General features: G+C 53.1%; 1 protein-coding gene across 2 annotated transcripts in view; it reads left to right on the top strand.

Moving 5' to 3' along the window:
• Nucleotides 1-24,364, top strand: part of DNAI1 (dynein axonemal intermediate chain 1) — an 82,792-nt gene that overhangs the window by 16,469 nt on the left and 41,959 nt on the right. The window contains exons 7-19 of one of the 2 annotated variants that reach the window (XM_069964874.1): nt 525-580; nt 1,155-1,277; nt 1,374-1,433; nt 5,422-5,553; nt 6,190-6,277; nt 8,182-8,299; nt 9,029-9,072; nt 11,332-11,579; nt 16,315-16,404; nt 17,657-17,744; nt 20,742-20,821; nt 22,561-22,709; nt 22,897-22,996. In XM_069964874.1, the coding sequence (XP_069820975.1) occupies nt 525-580; nt 1,155-1,277; nt 1,374-1,433; nt 5,422-5,553; nt 6,190-6,277; nt 8,182-8,299; nt 9,029-9,072; nt 11,332-11,579; nt 16,315-16,404; nt 17,657-17,744; nt 20,742-20,821; nt 22,561-22,709; nt 22,897-22,996 (1,376 nt within the window). The remainder of the gene's footprint in view (nt 1-524; nt 581-1,154; nt 1,278-1,373; nt 1,434-5,421; nt 5,554-6,189; nt 6,278-8,181; nt 8,300-9,028; nt 9,073-11,331; nt 11,580-16,314; nt 16,405-17,656; nt 17,745-20,741; nt 20,822-22,560; nt 22,710-22,896; nt 22,997-24,364) is intronic. The other variant, XM_069964875.1, reaches the window with a different exon arrangement.

Consider the following 24,364-nt stretch of genomic DNA (forward strand, 5'->3'; position numbering starts at 1 on the left):
GTGATGGATGCAAAGGGGGGTGGGGGTGATGGGTGGTAAGGGGGGTGAGGGTGATGGATGGTAAGGGGGATAGGGGAGATGGTTGGTAAGGGGGATGGGGGTGATGGGTGGTAAGGGGGGTGGGAGTGATGGGTGGTAAGGGGGGTGGGAGTGATGGGTGGTAAGGGGGGTGGGGGAGATGGATGGTAAGGGGGGTGGGGGAGATGGGTGGTAAAGGGGATGGGGGAGATGGGTGGTAAGGGGGGTGGGAGTGATGGGTGGTAAGGGGGGTGGGAGTGATGGGTGGTAAGGGGGATGGGGGAGATGGTTGGTAAGGGGGGTGGGGGTGATGGATGGTAAGGGGGATGGGGGAGATGGATGGTAAGGGGGGTGGGGGTGATGCATGGTAGGGGGTGCGAGGGTTGGGGGTAATGGCTGGTAAGGAGCCTCTATAGTCCGGCCTGTCTATAATCTGCTGGGCACGCCAGGCTTACTAGTTGCTGCAGATAATAATACACTCATCCTCCTCTCTTCTGCCTCCACAGAGACCCCGAGTGACCCCACCGAGGCCGGAGACGCTGATGGGAGAGCTGAGTCTGTGGTAGTGTATAATCACCGGGGGGGGGGGGGGGGGCTGAGCTGCTGCAGAACCTCTTACCTCTTTGTGCTGATGCCACCAGGGGGCCGGTGATGACGGGGGGGTGGGGTGGGGGGTTCATAATACAGCTGAGCTGCTGCAGAACCTCTTACCTCTTTGTGCTGATGCCACCAGGGGGCCGGTGATGATGGAGTGGGGGTGGGGTCATAATACAGCTGAGCTGCTGCAGAACCTCTTACCTCTTTGTGCTGATGCCATCAGGGGGCCGGTGATGACGGGGGGGCATAATACAGCTGAGCTGCTGCAGAACCTCTTACCTCTTTGTGCTGATGCCATCAGGGGGCCGGTGATGACGGGGGGGGGGGGGGGGTCATAATACAGCTGAGCTGCTGCAGAACCTCTTACCTCTTTGTGCTGATGCCACCGGGGGGGGGGGGGGTATGATAATACAGCTGAGCTGCTGCAGAACCTCTTACCTCTTTGTGCTGATGCCACCGGGGGGGGGGGGGGGGGGGCGGTATGATAATACTGCTGAGCTGCTGCAGAACCTCTTACCTCTTTGTGCTGATGCCACCAGGGGGCCGGTGATGACGGGACGGAGGGGGAGGAATCCGTCACCAAGAGCAGAAAGGAGCGAAAACTCACCAACCAGTTCAACTTCAGCGAGCGAGCGTCCCAGACCTACAACAACCCCCTAAGGGTGAGGACCCCCGAGTATATCACATGTCTGGGGGGCGGGGCCCTCATATACCCAGCCTTCCCACACCTCATAATACTCTGCCATCTTCTCCTCCAGCAACGAGCGTCCCAGACTGAGCCCCCTCCACGGGCCACCTTCTCCAGCACCGCCAACCAGGTACTGACAGTATACAGCGTACAGCACAGTATACAGCATACAGCACAGTATACAGCACAGTATACAGCTTACAGCACAGTGCACAGTGTACAGCACAGTATACAGTGTACAGCACAGTGCACAGTATACAGCGTACAGCACAGTATACAGCATACAGCACAGTTTACAGCACAATATACAGCACAGTGTACAGCACAGTATACAGCGTACAGCACAGTGTACAGTGTACAGCACAGTATACAGTGTACAGCACAGTATACAACGTACAGCACAGTGTACAGTGTACAGCACAGTATACAGTGTACAGCACAGTATACAGTATACAGTGTACAGCACAGTGTACAGCACAGTATACAGTGTACAGCACAGTGTACAGCGTACAGCACAGTGTACAGCACAGTGTACAGCACAGTGTACAGTTTACAGCACAGTATACAGTGTACAGCACAGTATACAGTGTACAGCACAGTATACAGTGTACAGCACAGTGTACAGCACAGTATACAGTGTACAGCACAGTGTACAGCGTACAGCACAGCGTACAGCACAGTGTACAGCACAGTATACAGTGTACAGCACAGTATACAGTGTACAGCACAGTGTACAGCACAGTGTACAGCGTACAGCACAGTATACAGCGTACAGCACAGTGTACAGTGTACAGCACAGTATACAGTGTACAGCACAGTATACAGTGTACAGCACAGTATACAGTGTACAGCACAGTGTACAGCACAGTATACAGCATACAGCACAGTGTACAGCACAGTATACAGTGTACAGCACAGTAAACAGCACAGTGTACAGCACAGTGTACAGCTCGGCGTACAGCACACAGCACAGTATACAGTGTACAGCACAGTATGCAGGACACAGCACAGTATACAGGACACAGCACAGTGTATAGTACAGTATACAGCACAGTGTACAGCTCGGCATACAGCACAGTGTACAGCACAGTATACAGCACACAACACAGTATACAGGACACAGCACAGGGTACAGCACAGGGTACAACACAGTATACAGGGTACAGCACAGTGTACAGCTTGGCGTACAGCACAGTGTACAGCACAGTATACCGCACACAGCACAGTGTACAACACAGTATACAGCGTACAGCACAGTATACAGCGTACAGCACAGTATACAGTGTACAGCACAGTGTACAGCTCTGCATATAGCACAGTATACAGCACACAGCACAGTGTACAGCACAGTATACAGCACACAGCACAGTATACAGCACAGCGTACAGCACAGTATACAGCACACAGCACAGCGTACAGCACAGTATACAGTGTACAGCACAGTATACAGCACACAGCACAGTATACAGTGTACAGCACAGTATACAGCATACAGCACAGTGTACAGCACAGTATACAGTGTACAGCACAGTAAACAGCACAGTGTTCAGCACAGTGTACAGCGTACAGCACAGTGTACAGCTCGGCGTACAGCACACAGCACAGTATACAGGACACAGCACAGTGTATAGTACAGTATACAGCACAGTGTACAGCACAGAGTACAGCTCGGCATACAGCACAGTGTACAGCACAGTATACAGCACACAGCACAGTATACAGGACACAGCACAGGGTACAGCACAGGGTACAACACAGTATACAGGGTACAGCACAGTGTACAGCTTGGCGTACAGCACAGTATACCGCACACAGCACAGTGTACAACACAGTATACAGCGTACAGCACAGTATACAGCGTACAGCACAGTATACAGCAGACAGCACAGTATACTGCGTACAGCACAGTATACAGTGTACAGCTCTGCGTATAGCACAGTATACAGCACACAGCACAGCGTACAGCACAGTATACAGTGTACAGCACAGTATACAGCACACAGCACAGTATACAGTGTACAGCACAGTATACAGTGTACAGCACAGTATACAGCACACAGCACAGCGTACAGCACAGTATACAGCACACAGCACAGTGTACAGCACAGTATACAGTGTACAGCACAGTATACAGCACACAGCGTACAGCACAGCGTACAGCACACAGCACAGCGTACAGCACAGTATACAGTGTACAGCACAGTATACAGCACACGGCACAGTGTACAACACAGTATACAGTGTACAGCACAGTATACAGCACACAGCACAGCGTACAGCACACAGCACAGTGTACAGCACAGTATACAGTGTACAGCACAGTATACAGTGTACAGCTCTGCGTATAGCACAGTATACAGCACACAGCACAGCGTACAGCACAGTATACAGTGTACAGCACAGTATACAGCACACAGCACAGTGTACAGCACAGTATACAGTGTACAGCACAGTATACAGCACACAGCACAGCGTACAGCACAGTATACAGCACACAGCACAGCGTACAGCACAGTATACAGCACACAGCACAGTGTACAGCACAGTATACAGTGTACAGCACAGTATACAGCACACAGCGTACAGCACAGCGTACAGCACACAGCACAGCGTACAGCACAGTATACAGTGTACAGCACAGTATACAGCACACAGCACAGTGTACAGCACAGTATACAGCACAGCGTACAGCACACAGCACAGCGTACAGCACAGTATACAGTGTACAGCACAGTATACAGCACACAGCACAGTGTACAGCACAGTATACAGCTTACAGCACAGTGTACAGCACAGTATACAGCACACAGCACAGTGTACAGCACAGTATACAGCTTACAGCACAGTGTACAGCACAGAATACAGTGTACAGCACAGTATACAGCACACAGCACAGTGTACAGATTAGCATACAGCACAGTGTACAGTGTACAGCACAGTATACAGTGTAAAGCACAGTGTACAGTGTACAGCTCGGTGTACAGCACAGTATACAGCACAGTGTACAGCACAGTATACAGCTTACAGCACAGTGTACAGCACAGCACACAGCACAGCGTACAGCACAGTGTACAGATTAGCATACAGCACAGTGTACAGTGTACAGCACAGTATACAGTGTAAAGCACAGTGTACAGTGTACAGCTCGGTGTACAGCACAGTATACAGCACAGTGTACAGCACAGTATACAGCTTACAGCACAGTGTACAGCACAGCACACAGCACAGCGTACAGCACAGTGTACAGATTAGCATACAGCACAGTGTACAGTGTACAGCACAGTATACAGTGTAAAGCACAGTGTACAGTGTACAGCTCGGTGTACAGCACAGTATACAGCACAGTGTACAGCACAGTATACAGCTTACAGCACAGTGTACAGCACAGCACACAGCACAGTGTACAGCACAGTATACAGCTTACAGCACAGTGTATAGCACAGTATAGGGTATGTTCACACCTGATTTTCGTTCCCACGCTGGACTACACGTGAGGAATCAGTGAAAAAAGGAAGCTGACGTGCGGCCGACAGCCACATTAACTTGAATGAGCAGGATGGAGCGATTATGTGACCGCGTTCTGCTCATTTGCCGGACGTATACGGCAGGACTCTAAAGCGCGGTCGACCACAAGTCGTACACTGCACAGAAGCCGTATACTGTACGTCCGGCAAATGAGCAGAACGTTGTCACATAATCACTCCATCATGCTCATTCAAGTTAATGTGGCCGTCATGTGGCCGTCGGCAGCACGCCGGGCTGCACGTCAGCATCCTTTTTGCACTGATTCCTGACGTGTACAGCACAGTATACAGGACACAGCACAGTATACAGGACACAGCACAGTGTACAGCACAGTATACAGCACACAACACAGTATACAGGACACAGTATACAGCACACAACACAGTATACAGGACACAGTATACAGCACACAACACAGTATACAGGACACAGCACAGTATACAGCACAACAGTGTACAGCACAGTATGCAGCACAACACAGTGTACAGCACAGTAAACAGCACAGCACAGTAAACAGCACAGCACAGTATACAGCACAGCACAGTATACAGTACACAGCCGTATACACAGTCCTGCTCTCTGTCGCCCTCCAGTGGGAGATCTATGACGCCTACATCCAGGAGCTGCAGAAACAGGAGAAGCTGAAGGAGAAGCAGAAGGTTCCCGCATCAAAGAGGGAGGAGGAGCTGCAGGCTAGGAGGAGGGGGCCCTCCACAGAGTCCCAGGTAAAAGCTGGGGGCCACACAATGGGAAAGTGACAGCCAGGGGCCACACTATGGGGGAGGGAGAGCCAGGGGCCACACTATGGGGGAGGGAGAGCCAGGGGCCACACTATGAGGGAAGGAGAAGAGAGCCAGGGGCCACACTATGGGGGAGGGAAAGCCCGGGGCACACTATGAGGAAAGGAGAAGAGAGCTGGGGGCCACACTATAAGGGAAGGAGAAGAGAGCCAGGGGCCACACTATGGGGGAGGGAAAGCCCGGGGCACACTATTAGGAAAGGAGAAGAGAGCTGGGGGCCACACTATGAGGGAAGGAGTAGAGACCCGGGGGCCGCACTATGGGGGGGGGGGATCCAGGGGCCACACTATGGGGGAAGGGAGGAAGGAGAGAGCAAGGGGCCACACTATGGGGAAGGGAGGAAAGAACCAGGGGCCACAACTGGGGTGGTGGTGAAGAAAGCCAGGGGCCACACTATGGGGAAGGGAGAAAAGAACCAGGGGCCACAACTGGGGTGGTGGTGGAGAGAGCCAGGGGCCACACTATGATGGGGAGGAGAGCGCCAGGGACCACCACAGATTGGGGTGGGGGGGTCAGCCAGTGTTCTGTAATGTAATAGATTCTCTTCCTCTTATAATGGAGCAGAGCGATGACATCACCAAGGTGGAGAAACCCAGCAAAATAATGGAGCGGATGGTGAATCAGAACACATTTGATGACGTCACTCAAGGTATGACATCACATTGTGACTCCTGGTGACGGGGGTTATTCGGATAGAACATGGCTGATGTCTCCCACCTCTCTGTGGGTGTACATGATATTGCTGTTTAGCTTTATTGAATTGAATGGGACTGAGCTGCAGTACCGGGTACAACCTGTAGACAGATGGGGCGCTGTAGTTTATGAGGTTGTACACTACCGTTCAAAAGTTTGGGGTCACATTGAAATGTCCTTATTTTTGAAGGAAAAGCGCTGTACTTTTCAATGAAGATAACTTTAAACTAGTCCTAACTTTAAACCAATCCCCTCTATACATTGCTAATGTGGTAACTGACTATTCTAGCTGCAAATGTCTGGTTTTTGGTGCAATATCTACATAGGTGTATAGAGGCCCATTTCCAGCAACTATCACCCCAGTCTTCTAATGGTACAATGTGTTTGCTCATTGGCTCAGAAGGCTAATTGATGATTAGAAAACCCTTGTGCAATCATGGTCACACATCTGAAAACAGTCTAGCTGGTTACAGAAGCTACAAAACTGACCTTCCTTTGAGCAGATTGTGTTTCTGGAGCATCACATTTGTGGGGTCAATTAAACGCTCAAAATGGCCAGAAAAAGAGAACTTTCATCTGAAACTCGACAGTCTATTCTTGTTCTTAGAAATGAAGGCTATTCCATGCCAGAAATTGCTAAGAAATTGAAGATTTCCTACAACGGTGTGTACTACTCCCTTCAGAGGACAGCACAAACAGGCTCTAACCAGAGTAGAAAAAGAAGTAGGAGGCCGCGTTGCACAACTAAGCAAGAAGATAAGCACATTAGAGTCTCTAGTTTGAGAAACAGACGCCTCACAGGTCTCCACCTGGCATCTTCATTACATAGTAGCCGCAAAACACCAGCGTCACCATCTACAGTGAAGAGGCGGCTGCAGGATTTTGGGCTTCAGGGCAGAGGGGCAAAGAAAAAGCCATATCTGAGACTGGCCAATAAAAGAAAAATATTAAGATGGGCAAAAGAACAAAGACATTGGGCAGAGGAAGACTGGAAAAAAGTGTTGTGGACGATGGATGAATCCAAGTTTGAGGTGTTTGGATGACAAAGAAGAAGGTTTGTGAGACGCAGAAGAAATGAGAAGATGCTGGAAGAATGCCTGACGCCATCTGTTATACATGGTGGAGGTCATGTGATGGTCTGGGGTTGGTGCTGGTAAGGGGGGAGATTTGTACAGGGTAAAAGGGATTGTGAATAAGGAAGGCTATCACTCTGCACCGCCATGCCATACCCAGTGGGCAGCGCTTGGTTGGAGCCAATTTCATCCTACAACAGGACAATGACCCTAAACACCTCCAAATTGTGCAAGAACTATTTCCAGCAGAAGCAGCAGCTGGTATTCTATCATAGGGAATGGAGTGGCCAGTCACCAGATCACCACCCCATTGTGGGAGCAGCTGGACCGTATGGTACGCCAGAAGTGCCCATCCAACCAATCCAGCTTGTGGGAGCTGCTTCTAGAAGCGTGGGGGGCAATTTCTCCAGCTTACCCCAACAGATTAATAGCTAGAATGCCAAAGGTGTGCAATGCTGGAATTGCTGCACAAGGAGGATTCTGGGACGGAAGCAAAGTGTGATGGAAGAACAATGTTATTTCCCATACAAATCAGTATTTCTAACCTTCTCAATGTCTTGTCTCTATTTTCTATTCATTTCACAACGTCTGGGGGTGAAGAAGTGGGACTTTTCATGGAAAACACTAAATTGTTTGGGGGACCCCAAACCTTTGAACGGTAGTGTATATATAGGCTGGACTGTGATGATGCTGCAGCCTTAGTAAATGTATGTAACCGGGGAGGATGGGCTCCGTGCTGCGCTCCTCCTCTGATGCTGATACAGTTACTTGCATTTTTTCCTTCTAGATTTCAAGTACTTTGAGGATGTGGCGGATGAGTTCAGGGAGCAGGAGGGCACGCTGCTGCCGCTCTGGAAGTTCCAGTATGAGAAAGCCAAACGCCTGGCGGTGACTGCCCTCTGCTGGTGAGTGCTGGGATTACATTAACTCCTGGCAGTGACTGCCCTCTGCTGGTGAGTGCTGGGATTATATACTCTCTCCTGGCAGTGACTGCCCTCTGCTGGTGACTGCTGGGATTACACACTCTCCTGGCGGTGACTGCCCTCTGCTGGTGACTGCTGGGATTACACACTCTCCTGGCAGTGACTGCCCTCTGCTGGTGACTGCTGGGATTACATAAACTCCTGGCAGTGACTGCCCTCTGCTGGTGAGTGCTGGGATTACATAAACTCCTGGCAGTGACTGCCCTCTGCTGGTGAGTGCTGGGATTACATAAACTCCTGGCAGTGACTGCCCTCTGCTGGTGACTGCTGGGATTACACAAACTCCTGGCAGTGACTGCCCTCTGCTGGTGACTGCTGGGATTACACACTCTCCTGGCAGTGACTGCCCTCTGCTGGTGACTGCTGGGATTACACAAACTCCTGGCAGTGACTGCCCTCTGGGGTTTCCCGGTGGATAGGCTGCCAGTAGTTAATCGGTGGGGTACAGGTTAACACGGTTCTGTAGCTAAGACTGTGGATTCATGATAAAACTACAAGAACCTCTACATAGTCACCGCGCTCAGAGCCAAGAACACCTCAGTCCATAAGTGTCATGGGGGACGTAAAGTACATTATAGATGGGACATATCGGTCATGTGACTGCAGGCGGCTTTATCCTTATATCCTCATATATATGTTCTCTTCTTACAGGAACCCCAAGTACAAGGATCTGTTCGCAGTGGGACACGGGTCATGTAAGTTATTTACTAATGATGGGGATACTACAATATACCTGGTCAGCGCTGTGTATAGCGGAGGGGTCAGCACTGTATATAGTGAGGGGTCAGCACTGTGTACAGTGGAGGGGTCAGCACTGTGTACAGTGGAGGGGTCAGCACTGTGTATAGCGGAGGGGTCAGCACTGTGTATAGGGGAGGGGTCAGCACTGTGTATAGCGGAGGGGTCAGCACTGTGTATAGCGGAGGGGTCAGCACTGTGTATAGCGGAGGGGTCAGCACTGTATATAGTGAGGGGTCAGCGCTGTGTATAGCGGAGGGGTCAGCACTGTGTATAGTGAGGGGTCAGCACTGTGTATAGCGGAGGGGTCAGCACTGTGTATAGCGAAGGGGTCAGCACTGTGTATAGCGGAGGGGTCAGCGCTGTGTATAGCGGAGGGGTCAGCGCTGTGTATAGCGGAGGGGTCAGCGCTGTGTATAGCGGAGGGGTCAGCGCTGTGTATAGTGAGGGGTGAGCACTGTGTATAGTGAGGGGTGAGCACTGTGTATAGCGGAGGGGTCAGCGCTGTGTATAGCGGAGGGGTCAGCACTGTATATAGTGAGGGGTCAGCACTGTGTATAGCGGAGGGGTCAGCACTGTGTATAGCGGAGGGGTCAGCACTGTATATAGTGAGGGGTCAGCACTGTGTATAGCGGAGGGGTCAGCACTGTGTATAGTGGAGGGGTCAGCACTGTGTATAGCGGAGGGGTCAGCACTGTGTATAGCGGAGGGGTCAGCGCTGTGTATAGCGGAGGGGTCAGCACTGTGTATAGCGGAGGGGTCAGCGCTGTGTATAGCGGAGGGGTCAGCACTGTGTATAGCGGAGGGGTCAGCGCTGTGTATAGTGAGGGGTGAGCACTGTGTATAGTGAGGGGTGAGCACTGTGTATAGCGGAGGGGTCAGCGCTGTGTATAGTGAGGGGTCAGCACTGTGTATAGCGGAGGGGTCAGCACTGTGTATAGCGGAGGGGTCAGCACTGTGTATAGCGGAGGGGTCAGCGCTGTGTATAGCGGAGGGGTCAGCGCTGTGTATAGCGGAGGGGTCAGCACTGTGTATAGCGGAGGGGTCAGCACTGTGTATAGCGGAGGGGTCAGCGCTGTGTATAGCGGAGGGGTCAGCACTGTGTACAGCGGAGGGGTCAGCACTGTGTATAGCGGAGGGGTCAGCACTGTGTATAGCGAATGGGTCAGCACTGTGTATAGCGGAGGGGTCAGCACTGTGTATAGCGGAGGGGTCAGCACTGTGTATAGCGGAGGGGTCAGCACTGTGTATAGTGAGGGGTCAGCACTGTGTATAGCGGAGGGGTCAGCACTGTGTATAGCGGAGGGGTCAGCACTGTGTATAGCGGAGGGGTCAGCGCTGTGTATAGCGGAGGGGTCAGCGCTGTGTATAGCGGAGGGGTCAGCACTGTGTATAGCGGAGGGGTCAGCACTGTGTATAGCGGAGGGGTCAGCGCTGTGTATAGCGGAGGGGTCAGCACTGTGTACAGCGGAGGGGTCAGCACTGTGTATAGCGGAGGGGTCAGCACTGTGTATAGCGAATGGGTCAGCACTGTGTATAGCGGAGGGGTCAGCACTGTGTATAGCGGAGGGGTCAGCGCTGTGTATAGCGGAGGGGTCAGCGCTGTGTATAGTGAGGGGTGAGCACTGTGTATAGTGAGGGGTGAGCACTGTGTATAGCGGAGGGGTCAGCGCTGTGTATAGCGGAGGGGTCAGCGCTGTGTATAGCGGAGGGGTCAGCGCTGTGTATAGCGGAGGGGTCAGCGCTGTGTATAGCGGAGGGGTCAGCGCTGTGTATAGCGGAGGGGTCAGCGCTGTGTATAGCGGAGGGGTCAGCACTGTGTATAGCGGAGGGGTCAGCACTGTGTATAGTGGAGGGGTCAGCGCTGTGTATAGCGGAGGGGTCAGCGCTGTGTATAGCGGAGGGGTCAGCGCTGTGTATAGCGGAGGGGTCAGCACTGTGTATAGCGGAGGGGTCAGCACTGTGTATAGCGGAGGGGTCAGCACTGTGTATAGCGGAGGGGTCAGCACTGTGTATAGCGGAGGGGTCAGCGCTGTGTATAGCGGAGGGGTCAGCACTGTGTATAGTGGAGGGGTCAGCGCTGTGTATAGTGAAGGAGTCGCCACCAGTTTCCAGCACAGTTATCAGGCCAGGCCACTCCTTAGGGGTGTGGTCTATGTAGTCAGTTGCTTATTAACCCCTCCCCCTCTTACCTTTGTCTCCTCCCATCACCACAGATGACTTCATGAAGCAGACCCGGGGGCTGCTGCTCCTCTACACCCTGAAGAACCCCTCGCACCCCGAGTACATCTTCAGTACAGAGAGTGGCATCATGTGCCTGGACGTTCACAGGGATCACCCCTACCTGGTGGCCGTCGGCTTCTATGATGGGAATGTGGCCATCTTCAACCTGAAGTCCGACTCTCCACAGCCAAAATACATGAGCTCGGCAAAGTCCGGGAAACACACCGACCCCGTGTGGCAGGTGAGCGGCCGCCACTGTATACAGGCCATAGCATGGGGGCTGCGTACCTGTGTGCTATATCAGACATGGGGCAGGACTGAGGTGGATAGACATGAACCCTAGACCTACAGGGATATCAGCTATTACCCCCAGGACCTACAGGCATATCAGATATTACCCCCAGGACCTACAGGGATATCAGATATTACCCCCAGGACCTACAGGGATATCAGATATTACCCCCAGGACCTACAGGGATATCAGATATTACCCCCAGGACCTACAGGGATATCAGATATTACCCCCAGGACCTACAGGGATATCAGATATTACCCCCTAGACCTACAGGGACATCAGATATTACCCCCTAGACCTACAGGGATATCAGATATTACCCCCAGGACCTACAGGGATATCAGAGATTACCCCCAGGACCTACAGGGATATCAGATATTACCCCTAGACCTACAGGGATATCAGAGATTACCCCCAGGACCTACAGGGATATCAGATATTAACCCTAGACTTACAGGGATATCCGATATTACCCCCAGGACCTACTGGGATATCAGATATTAACCCTAGACTTACAGGGATATCAGATATTAACCCTAGACTTACAGGGATATCAGATATTACCCCTAGACCTACAGGGATATCAGATATTACCCCTAGACCTACAGGGATATCAGATATTACCCCCTAGACCTACAGGAATATCAGATATTAACCCCTAGACTTACAGGGATATCAGATATTACCCCCAGGACCTACAGGGATATCAGATATTACCTACAGGGATATCGGATATTACCCCCTAGACCTACAGGGATATCAGATATTACCCCCTAGACCTACAGGGATATCAGATATTACACCCTAGAACTACAGGGATATCAGATATTATCCCCTAGAACTACAGGGATATCAGATATTACACCCTAGAACTACAGGGATATCAGATATTACACCCTAGACCTACAGGGATATCAGGTATTACCCCCAGGGACCTACAGGGATATCAGATATTACCCCCAGGGACCTACAGGGATATCAGATATTACCCCTAGACCTACAAGGATATCAGATATTACCCCTACACTTACAGGGATATCAAAAATTAACCACTAGACCCACAGGGATATCAGATATTACCCCCAGGACCTACTTGGATATCAGATATTACCCCCAGGACCTACAGGGATATCAGATATTACACCCAGGACCTACAGGGATATCAGATATTACCCCCAGGACCTACAGGGATATCAGATATTACACCCAGGACCTACAGGGATATCAGATATTACCCCCAGGACCTACAGGGATATCAGATTTTAACCCCTAGAACTACAGGGATATCAGATATTACCCCCAGGACCTACAGGGATATCAGATTTTAACCCCTAGATCTACAGCTGTATACTAGTCTATACATATAGGGATATTTGACATGAACTCTTCCCCACCATAGATCAGCATGATTCGCCTCATCACAGTCTCTCTGTGGTCTTGGATGCGGTTAGACACCCTCTTTATAAACCTTTACCCTTGTGTTGCCGTGCTGATCCTTAGATGGCTTCCATGTCACCTGAGTGACCCATATAGTTAGAGTACCCCCTGTCTTAGTTAGGGGGGTACATAGAGCAGGTGGTTACAGGTTCACAATGGGTTAATTAGTACAGGGCCGCAGTTCCAGGGCTGTCCACCAGGTGGCGCCCAGAGCCATGGATCCTGCTACCATTTCTGTCTACGAGAGTCCTGGGTCTGGGCCATTTCCAGAAACTAAAACTTGTGTCTATTGGATGCGGCCCCCCTGCTCACACGCTGAGGGGGTCCTTCCCCCCCCCCCCTGCTCACACGCTGAGGGGGTCCTTTCCCCCCCCCTGCTCACACGCTGAGGGGGTCCTTCTCCCCCCCCCCCCCCCCCCGCTCACACGCTGAGGGGGTCCTTCTCCCCCCCCCCCTGCTCACACGCTGAGGGGGTCCTTCTCCCCCCCCCCCCCCCCTCTCACACGCTGAGGGGGTCCTTCTCCCCCCCCGCTCACACACTGAGGGGGGGGTCCTCCCCCCCATGCTCCTTATTGTTACACACTTCTCACACTTTTCTTATACAAGTTGTAAAAATAGACAGTGGTAATCAGGACTTATTATAGGGAACAGACCCAAAAGTAAGTGCCCCCCTGCAGATGTCGCCATGTAGCGGCCGTGTATCCTCGTGTAGACCCCCAGCAGTCTGAGGATCGCCTCCTGAGGGTCTATGTTTAACATGGCCGCTGTGATGCATGTGACCGGTTACTGGGGGGGCAGATACTTTTGCACATGCATGTTATATATACCCGGGGTCCGGAGATTCCTCGGATTCCGCTCATGTAAGATCACATTGTGCTCCGCGGGGCGTGACGAATAACGGGGAACGCGGAGGGCGGCAATAACTGTATAGAGAACATGGAGACCCCTCTCTCTGTATACTCCCCTCCCTCTGTATACCCCCCTCTCTCTGTATACCCCCCTCTCTGTACCCCTCTCTCTGTATACCCCCCCTCTCTGTACCCCTCTCTCTGTATACCCCCCTCTCTCTGTATACTCCCCTCTTTGTATACCCCCTTCTCTCTGTATACCCCCTTCTCTCTGTATACCCCCCTCTCTCTGTACCCCTCTCTCTGTATACCCCCCTCTCTCTGTATACGCCCCTCTTTGTATACCCCCTTCTCTCTGTATACCCCCCTCTGTATACCCCCTTCTCTCTGTATACTCCCCTCTCTGTATACCCCCATGTCTCTATTCCCCCCCCTCGTATACCCCCATCTCTGTATACTCCCCTCTCTGTATACCCCCCCTCTCTCTGTATACTCCCCTCTCTGTATACCCCCCTCTCTCTATACTCCCCTCTCTGTACCCCTCTCTCTGTATACTCCCCTCTCTGTATACCCCCCTCTCTGTATACCCCCTTCTCTCTGCATACCCCCCTCTCTCTGCATACTCCCCTTTCTGTATACCCCTCTCTCTGTATACCCCCCTCTCTGTATACCCCCTCTCTGCAAACTCCCCTCTCTGTATACCCCCTGTATACCTCTCTGTATCTTCCCCCCTCTCTCTGTATACCCCCCTCTCTGTGCAAACTCCCCTCTCTGTATACCCCTCTCTCTGTATACCCCCCTCTCTGCATACTCCCCTCTCTGTATACTCCCCTCTCTCTGTATAAACCCCTCTTTGTATACCCCCTTCTCTCTGTATAATCCCCTCTCTGTATACCACCCTCTCTCTGTATACTGCCCTCTCTCTGTATACCCCCCTCTCTGTATACTTCCCTCTCTGTATACCTCTCTTTCTGTATACCCCCTCTCTCTGTATACTCCTTTGTGTCTGTATACCCACCTCTCTGTATACCACCCTCACTCTTTTTGTCTCCAGGTCACCGTGTCCCCTGTATCCTGACATAGCAGTAGCGGTGTTCTCGTGCCCCCCATCTCTGTGATATGATCAGTATTCACCCAACACATGAAGACTCTATTACCCGGCTAATCGTGCCCGGCTTACTGATGGCCGCTACGGGCGCACGCTGCCTGACTAATAGCCGCCACCACCGCTCACCTGTCATCTACCTGGATAGGGGCCGTCACCTGTCGTATGGTTAACAGATAGCAGGTCGGAGCAGCTGTCCTCCACTCATTGCCAGCTGCACCCTCTAATAAGCTGCCACTTGTCATCACTGACAGCTGTCACAGCCAAACAGCTGTAGGAATGCTGACCTGTGGAACTAACAATCCCAGCATGACCTGGTATACAGCGAGAGAGGGCTGTATACTTATGTGTGCCAGACAAGAAGGAATAGAAGAAAACCCTGGAGTTTTCCTCTATTACTGACCTGATGATACCGTCCACCATTTGGGGCCACAGACCTGCACAGCTGGGCGACCAGGGGTTCAGAGGTCCCTGCACTAGTCCTACAGGACCATCTGTTTCATCCCAGCTCAGCTGCATCCATGTGTTTCATTACTGTACTGGGTCATGTGATCACCAGTCTGACCACCAGACCTGCAGTGTGGCCCCATATTCCTGCACAGCTGGGAGACCAGGGATTCAGAGGTCCCAGCACTAGTCCTACAGCGCCATCTGTTTCATCCCAGCTCAGCTGTATCCATGTGTTTCATTACTGTACTGGGTCATGTGATCACCAGTCTGACCACCAGAAAATTACAGTGTTCAATGTGCCAGAGGAAGTGGCCATCATCAGACCCCTCCCCCACCCTTTACACTGCTGCTGCCGCTAACACCGGTTACATAGTTGCAGAACGTTTTTATCGGTAAAACATTTGGTGCAGCTGTGAATGTGACTGTAGCTGGAGAGACGAGCGATGGGACCCTGGGCTCGCCGGCAGCCCATCCTCCACAGGGAGAGACACCCCCCACCCCGCTCATTGATTTCCTCTATAATGGGGCAAATATTGAATGATGAAAATCCCAATTAATAGGAAGGGAATGAGGATTGTCCTGAACGTGCGAGAAAGTTGTGAGGACGCATTACAGGACGGGAGCATAGAGGGTGAGCCGGCCATAATGGGGGCGCCCGGAGCCAGGGGAAGCTGGTGTCTGCCCTCTATTATATATATATATATATATATATATATATATATATATATATATACTGTGTATATATATATATACTGTGTGTATATATATATATATATATATATATATATATTAGCGCCTCCAGACTGGCGCCAGCCTCAGCGTGTAACCCTCTCATCACCAGGTGAAATGGCAGAAAGACGACCTGGACAAGAACCTCAACTTCTTCTCTGTGTCCTCAGACGGGCGAGTCGTGTCCTGGACTCTGATCAAGGTGAGTGATAGAGAAAAGAAATGGACTGCACCTCACAAATAACTCAAATCAAATGCAATTTATTTCACATAAATACAGGGGACAAAACGATTAAAAACACTTACAATACATACAATCCACTGGCCATGATGCGGCCCACTGGATCCAAACCCACCAACTCAATATCTCATATATATCTCTTCCAATATATATATACTATATCGACGATAATAAAGTTATAGACCGTACACCGTATATCTCACTGACAATGGGATTTGGACTTGCGGAGCGGGTACCTACAATATCGCGATATCATGTACAGCCCTATCTTATTCGGTGACTTTACGATCATGTGACCGGAACAAGATGGCGCCGGGTCCGCTGATCCTGGACTCCCATGTGCTTTGTGAGTACTGTTATTGCTATGCACCTGTATGTGATCTAATCGTTTATTCACCTATATATAGTAGCATTAGGGATACATTCATCCCTGAGGAAGTCTGTGGGACAGAACGCGTGGGAGCTCTGTCTCAACCCACCATGTGACGGCCATACTGGTTGTATTGTGCTCATATATTCTGATTGGGGACGCAACGCGTGGGATGCTCTGTCTCTACCCACCATGTGACGGCCATACTGGTTGTATTGTGCTCATATATTCTGAGTGGGAACGGAACGCGTGGGATGCTCTGTCTCTACCCACCATGTGACGGCCATACTGGTTGTATTGTGCTCATATATTCTGAGTGGGGACGGAACGCGTGGGTGGCTCTGTCGTTAGCCGTTAGCCTCCCGCTCATAATGGGAGTCTATGGGAGGCGCGCGCTCATGCTCTATCCGCGCTGAAGAATGAACATGTAACTATTCCGCTAGTTTTGCTCAGTGGGAACGGGGCCTAACATGGTGCCAGTCCAATTGTAATAGTGAGTGGTAGAGAGCACAGCTCCGTAGTATAATACAGAATGTGTAACGCAGGATCAGTACAGGATCAGTATACATTACTGATCCTGTACTGATCCTGAGTTACATTCTGTATACACAGTGACCCCACTAGCAGAATAGTGATTGCAGCTCTGGGGTATAATACAGGATATAACTCAGGATCAGTAATGTAATGTATGTATTGCCTGTAGCTCTGGACATATATTCCTCAGTGGTGTCGGTGCGGCTGTGATCTGTAGGAGGAGATGGCGGTTGTCACCTTAGTGAGATGAGAGTTTCCAGGCTGCTGGGATGTCGCCATGTGGTGTAATAAGCGTCCTGTCTCCTGCAGAATGAACTGGTTCACACGGACGTCATCAGGTTGTCAGCGGAAAGATCTACGCAGGACAATTCCGAGGGCGTCCAGCTGCAGACACATGGTATGAGCACCCGGGCCCCCGGCACAGCATCTGTACAGCTCCGGGTATACTGACAATGCGCGTACAGGGCCGGGTATACTGACACTGGGCATACAGGGCCGGGTATACTGATACAGCATCTGTACAGCTCCGGGTATACTGACACTGTGTGTACAGGGCCGGGTATACTGACACTGGGCATACAGCTCCGGGTATACTGACACAGCATCTGTACAGCTCCGGGTATACTGACACTGTGTGTACAGGGCCGAGTATACTGACACTGCGCATACAGGGCCGAGTATACTGATACAGCATCTGTACAGCTCCGGGTATACTGACACTGCGCATACAGGGCCGGGTATACTGACACTGCACATACAGGGCCGGGTATACTGACACTGGGTGTACAGGGCTGAGTATACTGACACAGCATCTGTACAGGGCCGGGTATACTGACACTGGGCGTACAGGGCCGGGTATACTGACACTGGGCGTACAGGGCCGGGTATACTGACACTGGGCGTACAGGGCCGGGTATACTGACACTGGGCGTACAGGGCCAGTTATACTGACACTGGGCGTACAGGGCCGGTTATACTGACACTGGGCGTACAGGGCCGGTTATACTGACACTGGGCGTACAGGGCCGGTTATACTGACACTGTGTGTACAGGGCTGGGTATACTGACAATGCGCGTACAGGGCCGGGTATACTGACAATGCGCGTACAGGGCCGGGTATACTGACACTGCGCATACAGGGCTGAGTATACTGACACAGCATCTGTACAACTCCGGGTATACTGACACTGCGCGTACAGGGTCGGGTATACTGACACTGCGCATACAGGGCCGAGTATACTGACACAGCATCTGTACAGCTCCGGGTATACTGACACTGCGCGTACAGGGCCGGGTATACTGACACTGGGCATACAGGGCCGTGTATACTGACACAGCATCTGTACAGCTCCGGGTATACTGATACTGCGCGTACAGGGCCGGGTATACTGACACTGCGCGTACAGGGCCGGGTATACTGACACGGCGCGTACAGGGCCGGGTATACTGACACTGCGCGTACAGGGCCGGGTATACTGACACTGCGCGTACAGGGCCGGGTATACTGACACTGCGCGTACAGGGCCGGGTATACTGACACTGCGCGTACAGGGCCGGGTATACTGACACTGCGCGTACAGGGCCGGGTATACTGACACTGCGCGTACAGGGCCGGGTATACTGACACTGCGCGTACAGGGCCGAGTATACTGACACTGCGCGTACAGGGCCGGGTATACTGACACTGGGCGTACAGGGCCGGGTATACTGACACTGGGCGTACAGGGCCGGGTATACTGACACTGGGCGTACAGGGCCGGGTATACTGACACTGGGCGTACAGGGCCGGGTATACTGACACTGGGCGTACAGGGCCGGGTATACTGACACTGGGCGTACAGGGCCGGGTATACTGACACTGGGCGTACAGGGCCGGGTATACTGACACTGGGCGTACAGGGCCGGGTATACTGACACTGGGCGTACAGGGCCGGGTATACTGACACTGGGCGTACAGGGCCGGGTATACTGACACTGGGCGTACAGGGCCGGTTATACTGACACTGGGCGTACAGGGCCGGTTATACTGACACTGGGCGTACAGGGCCGGTTATACTGACACTGGGCGTACAGGGCCGGTTATACTGACACAGCATCTGTACAGGGCCGGGTATACTGACACTGGGCGTACAGGGCCGGGTATACTGACACTGGGCGTACAGGGCCGGGTATACTGACACTGGGCGTACAGGGCCGGGTATACTGACACTGGGCGTACAGGGCCAGTTATACTGACACTGGGCGTACAGGGCCGGTTATACTGACACTGGGCGTACAGGGCCGGTTATACTGACACTGTGTGTACAGAGCTGGGTATACTGACAATGCGCGTACAGGGCCGGGTATACTGACAATGCGCGTACAGGGCCGGGTATACTGACACTGCGCATACAGGGCCGGGTATACTGACACTGGGCGTACAGGGCCAGTTATACTGACACTGGGCGTACAGGGCCGGTTATACTGACACTGTGTGTACAGGGCTGGGTATACTGACACTGCGCATACAGGGCCGAGTATACTGACACAGCATCTGTACAACTCCGGGTATACTGACACTGCGCGTACAGGGTCGGGTATACTGACACTGCGCATACAGGGCCGAGTATACTGACACAGCATCTGTACAGCTCCGGGTATACTGACACTGCGCGTACAGGGCCGGGTATACTGACACTGGGCATACAGGGCCGTGTATACTGACACAGCATCTGTACAGCTCCGGGTATACTGATACTGCGCGTACAGGGCCGGGTATACTGACACTGCGCGTACAGGGCCGGGTATACTGACACGGCGCGTACAGGGCCGGGTATACTGACACTGCGCGTACAGGGCCGGGTATACTGACACTGCGCGTACAGGGCCGGGTATACTGACACTGCGCGTACAGGGCCGGGTATACTGACACTGCGCGTACAGGGCCGGGTATACTGACACTGCGCGTACAGGGCCGGGTATACTGACACTGCGCGTACAGGGCCGGGTATACTGACACTGCGCGTACAGGGCCGGGTATACTGACACTGCGCGTACAGGGCCGGGTATACTGACACTGCGCGTACAGGGCCGGGTATACTGACACTGGGCGTACAGGGCCGGGTATACTGACACTGGGCGTACAGGGCCGGGTATACTGACACTGGGCGTACAGGGCCGGGTATACTGACACTGGGCGTACAGGGCCGGGTATACTGACACTGGGCGTACAGGGCCGGGTATACTGACACTGGGCGTACAGGGCCGGGTATACTGACACTGGGCGTACAGGGCCGGGTATACTGACACTGGGCGTACAGGGCCGGGTATACTGACACTGGGCGTACAGGGCCGGGTATACTGACACTGGGCGTACAGCGCTGTGTACACTGACAGTCTATTTCTCGTCCTGCAGGGAGCGGTACATCCTTCGATTTCCACGGACAGATTGATTACCTCTTCCTGGTGGGCACAGAGGAGGGCAGGATACATAAGGTACTGGGCACCTCCAGCTTTATGGTTGTTATATGTCTCTGTGGGTCACATGGATATACATCAGGCACAAGGCGGGAGTGGGGGCTGGAGGGGTGAGGTCATCCCCCTGGTCCCCCACAGTCACAGCCGTCCTTGGGGGTCCTCCCTGATCTTTGAACCTCTACCAGTAGAATCCCACCTTGAACAAAGACTTTTAATTCTTTATTGTCTTTCACTTTTTCTCTAGTCACCTCCAGAGCTGCGATCACGCTTCTGCAGAGGTTTCTCCCCAGTCTTTGGCCTTGTGACCCAACAGTTAACCATTTCCTGAGCGTCTACAGTGCAGGGCAGATATGTGAGTGCAGCTCCGGAGGTGACTGCCATCTCTCTGTAGTAACCAAGTATTTGATGTTATCTCTGGACGGAGCTCCCCTTTAACCAGCCGAGCCGCTGCCATACCATGTCACGTGCCACGCCACAAAAAGACCAGTCAGTGGTCACCAAGGGGTTAAGGACGTCTTTGTTCTTGAGAAAATTGCCGATTCCTCCTAATCCCACTTAGAGCCCCCGGTCTGTGGCGGTCCGCGCCGTAATCCCCCCTCTATCCGTGTAATTGGATTTGGTTGTGATGCAGAAACCTTAAATTGCAGAGACGCAGATAATCTGAGGGAGCGGGAGGGGAGCGCTGCCTGATATAGACCCCGGCCGCGGGCGCAATAGTACCGCCATACTGTACAGCTGCCCCCAAATTGACCCCTATAGGAGGCCGGTGACATGACGGAACGTGGTAGGCGATCAGAGGCAGCCGTCACAGCGGGGGAGGAATCTAATTGTCTGTGTGAGCCTCCCCCCTCCCCCCGCCATGTGTAGAGCGCCCCCCCCCCGCCATGTGTAGAGCGCCCCCCCCCCCGCCATGTGTAGAGCGCCCCCCCCGCCGTGTGTAGAGCGCCCCCCCCTACCATGTGTAGATCCCCCCCGCCTAGTGTAGAGAACCCCCCACCATGTGTAGAGCGCCCCCCGCCATGTGTAGAGCGCCCCCCCCGCCATGTGTAGAGCGCCCCCCCGCCATGTGTAGAGCGCCCCCCCCGCCATGTGTAGAGCGCCCCCCCGCCATGTGTAGAGCGCCCCCCGCCATGTGTAGAGCGCCCCCCCCGCCATGTGTAGAGCGCCCCCCGCCATGTGTAGAGCGCCCCCCCCCCGCCATGTGTAGAGCGCGCCCCCCCGCCATGTGTAGAGCGCCCCCCCCGCCATGTGTAGAGCGCCCCCCCCCGCCATGTGTAGAGCGCGCCCCCCCGCCATGTGTAGAGCGCCCCCCCGCCATGTGTAGAGCCCCCACCACCATGTGTAGAGCGCCCCCCCCGCCATGTGTAGAGCGCCCCCGCCATGTGTAGAGCGCCCCCCCCGCCATGTGTAGAGCGCCCCCCCCCCGCCATGTGTAGAGCGCCCCCCCGCCATGTGTAGAGAACCCCCCCACCATGTGTAGAGCGCGCCCCCCCCCGCCATGTGTAGAGCGCCCCCCCCCCCCGCCATGTGTAGAGCGCCCCCCCGCCATGTGTAGAGAACGCCCCCGCGATGTGTAGAGCGCGCCCCCCCCCCGCCATGTGTAGAGCGCGCCCTCCCCGCCATGTGTAGAGAACCCCCCCCGCCATGTGTAGAGCACCCCATGCCCTTCCCCCCTGTCCGGCCTTGTGTGCCCCCATCAGAGCTGTCATCTGCTGTGCTCCTGTTACCTGTCACCAGTGCCGTCTTCTCTCCGGCAGTGCTCCAAGGCGTACTCCAGCCAGTTCCTGGACACGTTTGAGGCTCACAATATGGCGGTGGACACCGTGCGATGGAATCCATTCCACCCCAAAGTCTTCATCACCTGCAGCTCCGACTGGACTGTGAAGATCTGGGAACACAGTGTAAAGTACGTATGTCCTTCCACCATTATATACCCCCCCCCCCCCCCCCAATACTGTGAGAGACCACACCCCTTCCACTAAGCCTCGCCCACTGCAGCACATAGGGGGGGGGGACCCATTGTGATGCATCCTAAGCACTCGGAGCACTCTTGCCATCACCAGTAACGCTGACACCTAATTCCATCCCCGCAGGAAGCCCATGTTTGTGTTTGACCTGAACTCTGCCGTGGGAGACGTCGCATGGTCGCCATATTCTTCCACCGTGTTTGCGGCGGTCACTACAGACGGCAAGGTAAGAAGTAGCGTCTGCCATCTGGTGATTGGTTATTACAGGTCACATGATTGAGCTCCCATCTGAACAGCGGCCAGTGATCTGGATGTGGTCCCTCCTTACTATTTCTCCTCCCCTGCTACCTTCCTTCTTCCTGCCCCCTCCTTCCTTCCCTCTTCTCTCTCCCCTCCTTTTCCTTCCTCCTTTTCCCTCTTTCCTCCTCTCTCTCTTCCTCCTTTCTTCGCTCCTCTCTCCCCCCTTCCTCTCTTCCTTCCTTCCTCTCTTTCTCCTTCCTTTCCTCTTCCCTCCTCTCTGTCCCTTGCTTCCTTTCTTCCCTCTCTCTTTCCTCCTCTCTCTCTTCCTCCTTTCTTCACTCCTCTCTCCCCCTTCCTTCCTTTCTCTCACTCTTCCCTCCTCTTTGTCCCCTTCCTCTCCCTTTCTTCCCCTTCCTTCCTCTCCCTTCCTCTCTTCCTTCCTTCCTCTCTTCCTTCCTTCCTCTCTTCCTCCTTCCTTTCCTCTTCCCTCCTCTCTGTCCCTTGCTTCCTTTCTTCCCTCTCTCTTCATTCCTCTCTCTCCCTCCTTTCTTCCCTCCTCCTATTCTTCTCCCCTATACCATTCCTTCCTTCCCTCCTTCCGCTCTCTCACCCTCCTTTCTTCCCTCCTCACTCTTTCCTACTCCCTCTCTTCCCTCCTCTATCTCTTCCTCTGTCCCTCCTTCCTTTCCTGTCCTCTCCTCTCCCCCCCTCTCTTCCCTCCTCTCGCTCTTCCTCCTTTCTTCCTTCCTCTCTTTCTCCCTCCTTTGTTCCCTCCCTCCTTCCTCTCTCTCTTTCCTCCTCTCTCTCTCTCCCTCCTTTCTTCCATCCTTCCTTCCTTTCTCTCTTCCCTCTATCTCCCTCCTTTCTTCCCTCCTCTCTCTCTCTCCCTCCTTTCTTCCCTACACTCTCTCTTCCCTCTCTCTCCCTCCTTTCTTCCCCCTCTCTCTCTCTCCTTTCTTCCCTCTTCTCTCTCTTCCCTCCTCTCTATCTCCCTCCTCTCTCTCTTCCCTCCTCTCTCCCTCCTCTCTCTCTTCCCTCCTCTCTATCTCACTCCTTTCTTCCCTCTCTCTCCCTCCTCTCTCCCTCCTCTCTCTCTTCCATCCTCTCTCTCTCCCTCCTTTCTTTCCTCTCTTCCCTCCTCTCTATCTCCCTCCTTTCTTCCCTCTCTCTCCCTCCTTTCTTCCCTCCTCTCTATCTCCCTCCTTTCTTCCCTCTCTTTCCCTCCTTTCTTCCCTCCTCTCTATCTCCCTCCTTTCTTCCCTCTCTTTCCCTCCTTTCTTCCCTCCTCTCTCTCTTCCTCCTTTCTTCCCTCTCTCTCCCTCCTCTCTTCCCTCCTCTCTCTCTCCCTCCTTTC

The sequence above is a fragment of the Dendropsophus ebraccatus genome, chromosome 3, assembly GCF_027789765.1.
Source record: "Dendropsophus ebraccatus isolate aDenEbr1 chromosome 3, aDenEbr1.pat, whole genome shotgun sequence".
Classification (NCBI taxonomy): domain Eukaryota; kingdom Metazoa; phylum Chordata; class Amphibia; order Anura; family Hylidae; genus Dendropsophus; species Dendropsophus ebraccatus.